Here is a 10,142-nt window from a genome sequence, read left to right on the forward strand (position 1 = left end):
TTATCTTGACTTTTTTTTTTTTTTTGTATTATTAGCGGGGGGGGGGGGGGGGGCATAAGAAACCCTATTCGTCAATTAATTACTATATATAAAAAAACATGTTTTGTACATTGAAAAGTCTTCCACATCCTGCCTGAAGATCCTGAATTTCGTTTAGCTCCAGTTATCATGCTGAAGCCCAGCTTCCACGCCAACCCATTGCTTTACAGCCATTGAAGCCTGTGAAGTGTCATTTATTCTAATATGAGCTATTGGTCCCAGGGTGAAATTCATTAAAGAAATTTAAAGCTGAGCCAGAGGTGCTACAACAGGGCAGGCAACCCAGCCTGCCCAGGGTTGTGAGCTGGAAGGGGCCCCAAAGGCTGTCACTGGTCCACTATGGACCAAGGTCAGCTGACAGGAGGGCCTCCGTGGTCCCTCTTGCCTGGGGCCCTAAGGGTGTCTAGAAACTCCTCTGAGCTGAGCTTCAACAGGGATTAATACACTCTCTATCAAAGGAAGCTAAGCCTCCCTAGTTGTTGTCAGAGCAATCACCACTGATACATACTGTAGATCATATAGCTGTAACTAATGGAGGGGCCATAAAGGGTTCAGTGGTACTGGAAGTACGCAGTGCTTCAAATTCTGTTCTTCTCTTTTTTGTCTCTCTTGCTAAAGAAACTCAGTTAGAAAAATGTTTCCATGCAGAAATGACTGCAGTTTCAAAAATAGGGCTGCAAAAATTGAAAAGAGAATTCATGCCTAAAGACAGAATACTGGGCATAGAGACAGTCATGCTTCAGGACTAGACAGTGATGTGGTTATTGTTATAATTCAGTCCTGCGGCCAGTGTTTGCACCATGACCCTTCATTTGCATTTGGACACATTAGAACAGCACAGCCTCCCTGTGCATCAAACACATTTCTGTTATTTGTGAATATTTCTGTCAAAGTGAATGCACAAATTTCTTTCTTCCTTCACCAGATAGTGTCAGAGTCNTGTAGGGGAAGAGGGGAGCAGGGTGTGAAAGAAGCGAAGCACACAATGGTTCGGGGGCAGAAAAACATCAAAGGAAGCTTTTTAAAAAAGTGAGTTATTCATTTATTGCTTTGGACAGAAAACAACTTTGTTTCTGACCTTGTTTCGGTGTGAACTCAGCCCATTAACAGCTCTTGGCATTTTAAGACAATTAAAAAAGAATATGAATGTGACCTTGTTAATTTTTTTCAACAGTGGGAACTTGACAACAGACAAATTCATTCCCATGTGTACTTCAGCAAGATCAGGACTGACCAAACTTCCGCCTCATATTTAAAACTCTAACTGTAACCTAGGGCTAAAATTTCTTCTCTAGAGAAAGTGGGGACTTTAATATTAAAAGAGTTGCAAAGTATCACTGAATGCAAGACAAAGCCTATTTTGAATTGGAAGTTGTTTTTTTTCTCCATAAAAGTGTTTTCAGTTTCACCATTACGATAGCTTTTAACCAGCTGAATGTCTAAATTCTGCTTTTCTAAAGTTTCTAAATAGAATCAACAAAAAAAATCACTGTGTGTAGAGTCTAATAAGATTGTTAATGGAGCAGGTGCAAGAACAAGTTATTTTCATGGCTGATGAGTTCTGAGAGCTTTTCCAAGATTGTTGAAGTTTTTTCCCCAGACACCAACCTAGGTAAAACTGTTGTATGGCAATGATAAGCCACTGAGAACATATTAGTTTAAATAAAGCAGCAACAGCTCCACATTAGACAGTGACTAGAAGTACGTTGACATTGATAAAACATATGTACATACTAAATGTGTTAGAGGTAATTAAATAAAAGAGGTAAAGCAAAACCCTGGAATGTTTTGTCATAATACCCTTAAAACACAATTTACATTGGTAAAAAGAGCATCTTAATTTATTTACTGAAAGAAAATCACTTTTTCTACCAACCGTAATGGACCTCATTCAACCAGTGCGAGTACAAGAACTGGCCCCAGGGCCTGATGTTGGTCACATCCAGCCCTTCCAATGCTAAAACATGCCTCTCCTCTCTCGTTGTCTTCTTCCCAAACAGAGTGCAAGTTCCACTGCACCAATGGGAATTGTCTGCGTCTGGGCTCACTGATCTGCAACCAGCTGAATAACTGTGGGGACAACAGCGATGAGGAGAACTGCCCCGTGGTCACCCAGCATCCTCCACCGGGCATCTTCAACTGTAAGGACACAACTATACCTGTGTGCTTTTGGTTTTCTTCCTTCTGTCGCTAGTGAATCTAAGAATGAGTTTTCCTAGATGTGTGTTCTTGGTTTGAACTTCAGTGACATCAGTCTTCACACAGCACGACAACAGAAAGCCTTTTTTCCCCTTTGAATCGTGACAGAGCTGAAGTTAAAACACAAAAAGGCAAAATTCAAAACGTCAGTCTTTGTGTTTCCTGTTGAGGATCACATTCACCACCACAACTGTCAATGTTCTATTAAACTGTGCTGCCACCTCTGTGTGACCTCATGCATTTCAAATATAGCTGATCAATAGCACAGATGCAGGTGTGAGGTATGTGTGAATATGTTTACAGTGCTGTGGGGAATGTTTTCCTTGACACATATATAACACTAGTGAAACAAACTGATTATAACTCGAATCATTACATTCAGTCATTGAAGATTGGATGTTGTTGTTCGGTTTTAATAGTTAATAAACAAAGGCCATTCAGTTGTTTATTAGATTATTATTATTAGATTGAGGAAATGAGTTAGCTAACTAAAAGCTAGCATGGGAATGGACTGAAGGAAGCCTAATGTTTGCAAAGAGCTTAAATTGATTAGACTGTCATGCAGCTCAGTATAAAAAAAGTAGTGCTTTTCATCCATCCATCCATTTTCTCCTGCTTATCCATTACTGGGTTGCAGGGGCAGCAGTCTCCAGGACCACCGCCCAAATCACACTGCACTGTACCAGCGCCTTGTGAACCTACCTGCGGGTGGTGAATCCACAAGAAGGCGCCAACTACCCTAACCAGGATTTGATCTTGCCCAGCAGGTGAACCCTGGGGTTCCACACCAATAACAGAGACATTGCCTCTGGGCCAAAGCGCTGCAGTGCTGTTTGTTCCCTGATTAAATCCAGTGTTTGTTATAATCATGTACAACAGGCTAGAGCAGTGATCCCATGTTGGATTGCATCAGGATGGGGATCTCCATGGGTCACAAACTGAGAATGATTCAACTTGAAGACATATTTATGACATATCCATGTCAGAGACATACAGCATGCGTTCACCGTGGTTCTGAGATTTATTATGAAGTGGTCTGTAAGAGATGAAAAACGTCGCGAGGGCTGGAAGAGACAACGTTAGGAGGGAAAATATGTTTACTGCTGTGGGGAAATTCTCATCATTTCTACTGTTTTTTTCCCATTCTGCTGCATGTTTGAATCTCTGTTTTTATATGTCCACATTTACCCCTCATGGAGGGGCAGTGAACAGCCAGTTCTCTCCACTCATCATGATCAATGGAAGCAGAGTGAGTTAGAGAGTGTGTGTGTGTGTGAGGGAGAGAGGGGGAGAGAGAGGGTGAAGGACACCAATAGGCTGTGATGGCCGCCTGCCAAGGCCACTTTGATGTGCTGCAGCCACCTCTTTCAACAACTTTTAGGAGGAGATGAGGGAAATTTTTTTACAGCAGCAATTTCATCCTTGGCACACATTCTTGCTGTGCGTGTGTGTTGGTGTGTGTATGTATGTGTGTATGTCTGGTTGGGGTTTTTTTTCTCCTCTCCTTCACTCCTCCACCTCCAGAGCTGGAGTGCACTTTGCCTCTCAAACCTCAAACTTCACGTCTCGTTGTAAATTCCTCTCACCTTCTTTGTTTTTATGACTGAAAGTGTGTGGTTTTGTATTTGTGTGTGCGTCCGTGTGCTTAAAATATTTAGCCGTCTGGATTGAATGTTAATGTAAAAGTGTCTGGTGCCGGTGTGGGGAGAAAAGTGTACAATGACTTCAATTTTCTGAGCCAATGCACTTTCTTCTTTTCCTTTTTTTTTTTTTTTTTTGCTGAGAAATGTGGAGAGACAGAGAGAGAGAGGTGTTTGTGGGGAGAAAGAAAATTTAAAGGAGAGGTTCACGAAAAGGAAAGAGAGGCAGGGGACTGCAGAATGTACAGACTCTAAAAGCAGAGAGTGTGGGAACAGAGACGGAGAAGGGTGTAGGGAGAGAGGGTGAGGAGGAGAAGAGGAGGCAGGAAGATGCAGAGGGACACAGAAAATGTTTTTGTGGTAATGGAGTTTGCCATCTTGTCGTAGCCGCTGGCTGTTGCCGTGGTAGGAGCAGACAGATGGATCATAAATACTGTCTAGACACACTGCAGTCTGATGCCCTGCATCCCACTCCCTGCACCTCCTCTCCTCTCCTTCTCCTTCTCCCTCCTAATCTCTACTTCCTTCTCGGGTTTTTTTTCCCCACCAAACTGTTATGTATCATATAAAATCTGCAGACTCATCACCGTGAAACAGGGAAAGTAAACTTATTGCCTTCGCCATGGAGGGTTTTTCACCTGTGTCAGCTTGTTGGTTTAGGGAGAAGGAATTTTGGTGTGTATGCAGAATAAGTGGCTGATCCAGGATTTTTTTTTTTTTTTTTTATTGTTTAACTTTCCTAAACTATATTTTATGAATGATGAACGATTGTGGTTCTACGTACAATTGTTCAGCCTTGGCTGAGGCGTGCCTTCTGCTTTGTGTCTCCAAGCTGTTCTTCAGTCTAAACAGCTGTGTGTTTGATGTAATGACCAGAAAAAAGCCTGAAGATTCAGTCTTATCTTGTTATTCTTCTTCTCTCACCCCACGGCTTTATTTATTTAACGTAAAACGCAAACCTACGTTTATGCTTTATCATCACTGTAGTCCTTCAGTCTCCTATTAGTGATGTCTTTATTGTGTTTATACAACAAGTGCAACATGTGATTTTTGTTGATCTAAAAGTGTGACTGATATAAAGTTAGCCTCTAACATAGTAATGTATTTATCCACTTTATCCCAGTGTGAAACAGTGTTTATTTGATAGTGACCTTAAATGGCTGGGATTTGGATCCAGTCTGGTTTAAGTTTAATACATAATATAAACACACACCTCATTACTATTACAACACTGTAATTGATCATCAATTAATATTTTGGAATAGAGAATGTGTGGAACAACAACACTGTGGTCAACACAGCACTGTGACCAGGCAGATCTTTCAGGTGGACTGAGACTCCTTTAGGTATGCAGTGTCATGAAAAAGAGAGAAATGCAGGTGCAGTCATTTAGTCGGGGTGGAATCGCAGGTGTGTGTGTGTGTGCATGAGTTAAACTAAAGAGAAACCCTCTGTTGACGCATAAACAGTTTGACCTCCTGGTCCAAAGTGAATATTCACAGTGTGCTGTGGTCAGAGGACATAATCCTCAGATTATAGAAGTGCAGTTTGGAGATTTCTTTTTTTAAATCACTGTCATGACTTGTGACTCTTCGATTCCCAGAGGAACCACATGCTTGGTGCTTGCTAGGGGCAGCCTATTAACAGCATATCTGCTGCTAACACAACAATTTCCCAAATATGGGATCAATACTGTACAAATGTGTTTTATTTTATTTTATGGCAGGAAGCAGACAGGACCCAAATACAGTACCAGGGGAGTCTCCTTCAGTGTAGGTAGTTTATTCACAAAAGTCAAAAGTCACACCACTAACTAGGTTGCAGAACTCAATACAGTACAAAGTACAGTAATCCCACTAAGACAGAGTGAGGGAAACAGGGATATACTCAAAGCACCAGGTGACACCAGTGAGACTAATGACAGAGACACAGGTGAATGTGATCACACTGATCAACCCCACACAGCAGGAACAGGGAACATACAGCCCTAACAAACAAAGCTGCTAAGATTTGTTCTGACCAAACGAAACACACAAGTTTATCAACTATAAAGAAGTAAAAATACATGAACCTCAGCCATGTCTGTGATTCCACTGCGGCGTTAGACGGGTTGAAAGAAGTAGAACTGAGGAGGATTTGGGTCGATGGTCCACCCCAGCTCCTGCATTGATCTCAGTCTGGTGTAAATAGCACTTCAATAGCAGCTAGCAGGCCTTCAGACTTGTTGATTGATTCAGTTTGTGTGGTGGATTCATTTCTGTAAAGGCTCGTTCTCCATTTCACTCTGTCTTGGTGTTGCACTGTTCTACCGATAGCTTTTACAATCTTTTTCTTCCCCAGTGCATTTGTGCCTTTTCTTCTTCAGACACCATTCCTGAGAAGACGTCTTAGAAAAATCAGTCGATGCTGGGCTGCCACTCACTTTAAGGGATGGATCACTGTTCCCTACTCCAATTTTCCACTGGGGTTTCAGTAAAGATGGTGTTTTTTTTTTTCTTTTTCATTCACGCGAGTTAAGACTGTCGCTGTGTGATCGTATCGAGCTGTTTGATTATTGTCTGTTATTTTGTAGTTGAACTTTAAAATTACGCACCGAAAGAATTTTTATAGATTTTAGGTCACCATTTTATTTCCTGTTTAAACTGAAGGCCTGACAGAGTCACAGTCACCAGTGTTTACTCCTTTTTTCCTGTCAAATGATTCAAATATCTAATGTGATTGATCACATGGTGGTTGTGGATTAATCACAATTAATCGTGATTAGTTGAGGTGAATTAGCATTCCTAAATATGTTTTTCTCTGTGTTGGTTGGAAAGATAAATCACAACAGGTAGATGCGGGTAGACGTGGTTCACACTGGTTTTTATTTGTGAATAATCCATATGATGGATTAATTAATCTAGAAAAAATCTTATAAACAATAAGCAAAATGTATGATTCAAAATTGACTTTAGGCCATTATGTCCTAATAATATTGTTGGTCCATTTCTTTGTGCGTGGGTCACAGAAAAGCGGGCAGCAGCATCCTTCCAAACGTGGCCCACATTTCAGGTGGGACTGAGTCATGTGCACCAGAGCATCTTAAACAGATCCAACCTGTTTTTCCATATTCCATTCATCATCATCAAAGATTTTGCTCTGTTGTTATTAGGGTTTAGTGATGTGGTCTTCAGATTGGATTAGTTTGGTCTATTTTCTAAAAGCTGGACTCGGGTCATTTTTCACTCAGCTGCTTTGTCCAGACACAACCACACTAATTTGATATTTCCACCACGCCAGGGCTTGGTTGTGCCATGACTGAAGCTGACACTATTTATCAAACCCTATTATTAGATCCAGCCCTTTGGCCGTTTCTGGTTTGAGGTTGCTGATGTAGACTGAGGAAGAATATCATCTCACCTAGCCCTCGCAGGAAAACATCCGCAAAGCACTTTTCATCCATCTTCTATGATATTTTTTTCTTACCCGAGGCTTAACAGTTGTCTTTGTCTCCATTTCCTCTCAGCTTTCATCACTTAGCCCATAATCTCATGGATGAACAGCTCCTCTGTCATCCATCTTATTTTCTCTCCTTTGTTTCCCTTTTTAATCTTTTCCCCCCATCTTTTCAGTCCCCCCTTCTTGTTCTATCACCTAGTTCCATTTTACATGCGTTGCTTCTGTTTCTCACCCATGACTCTTTGTCGTCATTCACTTTTTTGCCCTAAACCCCATTTCTGGGTGACTTGCTGTGTAATTAGGGTGTCAGTACCGTGGTGGCACACTCAGCGCAGCTGTTGCACTTTCCTGGACTGGATCTCCACTCTGACTCAGAGGTCAATTAGCCAGCTAATGAATATAGCTGCAGGATGCTGCTAATTGAATGTGCAGTTGGATTTAGGTATCGATGGGAAAGGGAGTGAGGGATGAGTAAATCGTTGCTGTGGTTACACACTGGTGACACACAGACAAAATTGTTTCTGTTTTTATTCATTCTGGTCTGTAGAAGCCCTTCAGAAATCTCAGGGAAATGGGCTTGTAAAATATTTGAAAAAAAATCTTAACAGAGTTAAAATCATATTGTTATTGAGTATTTATTGGTTTGATTTTAATAAAATATTGATACATTAACAAATCTCCTTAAATGTTTGAATGACAGTGTCAGTGTGTCAACATCTTACCAGATACATAAAGATGTTTTTACTTGTTGTGTGAATTTACTTCTGTTATTAACAAAAAATAAAACTGGCTGAGAGGCATTTTCTTGTTGACACAAAGGGGTCCCGGAGGAAGGGGGCGCTGTGGAAAAGGTGTTGGAACCACTGCTCAGGTTGCTAGAGATTAAACATTAAATACATTTATAAATTTATACAACATTAAACATGTTGTATAAATAATATTACTGTGAAAAAACAACCTTAATTTACTCTACTTTACTATTTTGAGAGGAATACATTTTGAAAAAAAGTGAACGTCAACTGAATCACAGCATAAACTCATTCATCTGGACCTCACACTCCCTGCCCGCTGTTTTTCCCATTTTTTTTCTTCTGTTTTTTCCCTCTTTTCAGTTTCACCCCGTCTCTCACCTTCCCTTTCTTTCACTCTCCTTTCACCCTTATCTCTGTCTCTCACCTTTTCTTCCTGAAATCCACAGGCAGCCTTTGAAGCTTGTTTTTTTCCCAGCAGTGCTGAGGTCAGAGATGACTGGCGTCTGGCTGTAGGTCTGCTCAGCCAATTAAAGCTGACAGCAGCTGCAGAAGCATCAGGAAGAATTCATACTTTATGCCTGTGCCACTCTGCTGCAATCCATTATATCTTTTGCTGGACATATTGGTCGTCATCAACAAGTCTGGTGAACAGATTCTGCCCAGAACCGTAGGTGAACGTCCTGATGTAGAGCAGACTACAGAGCATGGGACCAATGCCTTACCCTGCACATTTCAGACAGAACATAAGGAAAGGTTTGGGTGCTGACCATCACTGGAACTTCTTCTTAGCAACAGTTAAAATTGTGACCTAACACTAACATGTTGGCTAAGTGGTTGTGGAATTCTCTGTGGAAATTCAGTGGCTGTGCTTAGTTTATTTGACTTTGAGAGACTAGTCAGTTTTTAATGGTAAGTTGAGAGTCTTGGTAATGAGTGCTCTTCAGAATATCTCCAAAAAAAGCACTCATCCAAAGAATAAACTTGAGTGATTTCTGTGGAATGTCATTTCTGTCTGGGAACTTTGAAGAAGATGTGGAGCTCTATCTAGGGTTTATTGCATTTGTTGGATAAGTAACTCACTAATAGATACATGTACGTACTCAAGAGCAGATGTTACAGATGTACTACAATATTTCCCTCCCTTTGACCAATTTAAAATAAAAATAATCTATTCTTCTGTTTTTCTTTCCTTTGATAATATTAGTGATAATGACAGTAATAACCAAAGGTTTAAATTGAATTATTGTAAAAATTGCATTTTGGTGGGTGATTATCCAAACATGTACCAAACAGTAGATGGTTTCAGATTTATTAAGAACAGTATTCCTGAGCCTTTTATTCACATCACTGAACCCATTTGTGAACTTTCCTTATCAAAGAATTGCAGATTTTGTGTTGTTTCTTTATAAAGCTCTGTGTGATTTTCCATGCTGTGCCACACCAGGAATCTTCCACAGACTACAGACTTTGAAAAAAAAAAAAAAAATCTTTGGCAATTTCCCTCCCTCTCCATGAAAAGCATCATGAATGTGTTTTGGGCGCTTGATATGATTTGGTAAGGAAGGAAAAGTAAAAGCAGAAATCATTTGGGTCATGCAGGGAGCTGGGATGAAGCTGTTTCACTCAAAAGCACAAACACATCTTGAACACGGGTTTATCTCAGTGAGACCAGACTTCAGTCGTGAGTTTCCCTTCGGGCTCAGTTTACATCCCTCCGTCAGTGCAGGACTTAGGGGTTCATCAGAAGTGACCACTGTACGGAAACACAAAGTGGGACGTGATACTATCGGGTCGACTCCTGCTGAGTTGTTAGTATGCATAACAAGCACACTCCGGTGAGCAGGTCGAGGTCGGAGGTCAAGGGTGAGTGGAGCTAATGCTTTCATGCTCTTGATTCAGCTCCTCGCGGGTGTAATACGCGCCTGTCAATTTGTTTGAGCTGCGGATTTACATAATGAGTTTATATTAGCCAGTATTCTCCACACACACTCTCCCCTAGCCCCTTCTCCCCCTCTCCCTCTTTTTTTCTTTTTTTTTTTTCCCCCCCCCCCCCCCCCCCCCCCCCCCCCCCCCC

The 10,142-nt window shown here is 41.1% G+C and overlaps 1 protein-coding gene across 2 annotated transcripts in view; it reads left to right on the plus strand.

The window, feature by feature from the left end:
• LOC103388892 (low-density lipoprotein receptor class A domain-containing protein 4) overlaps window positions 1-10,142 on the plus strand; it is a 166,640-nt gene that overhangs the window by 81,445 nt on the left and 75,053 nt on the right. For both annotated transcript variants that reach the window (XM_017037779.2, XM_017037778.2), the window contains exon 3: window positions 2,040-2,180. In XM_017037779.2, the coding sequence (XP_016893268.1) occupies window positions 2,040-2,180 (141 nt within the window). The remainder of the gene's footprint in view (window positions 1-2,039; window positions 2,181-10,142) is intronic.

This window comes from Cynoglossus semilaevis, chromosome 13, assembly GCF_000523025.1.
Source record: "Cynoglossus semilaevis isolate Cse_v1.0 chromosome 13, Cse_v1.0, whole genome shotgun sequence".
Lineage (NCBI taxonomy): Eukaryota > Metazoa > Chordata > Actinopteri > Pleuronectiformes > Cynoglossidae > Cynoglossus > Cynoglossus semilaevis.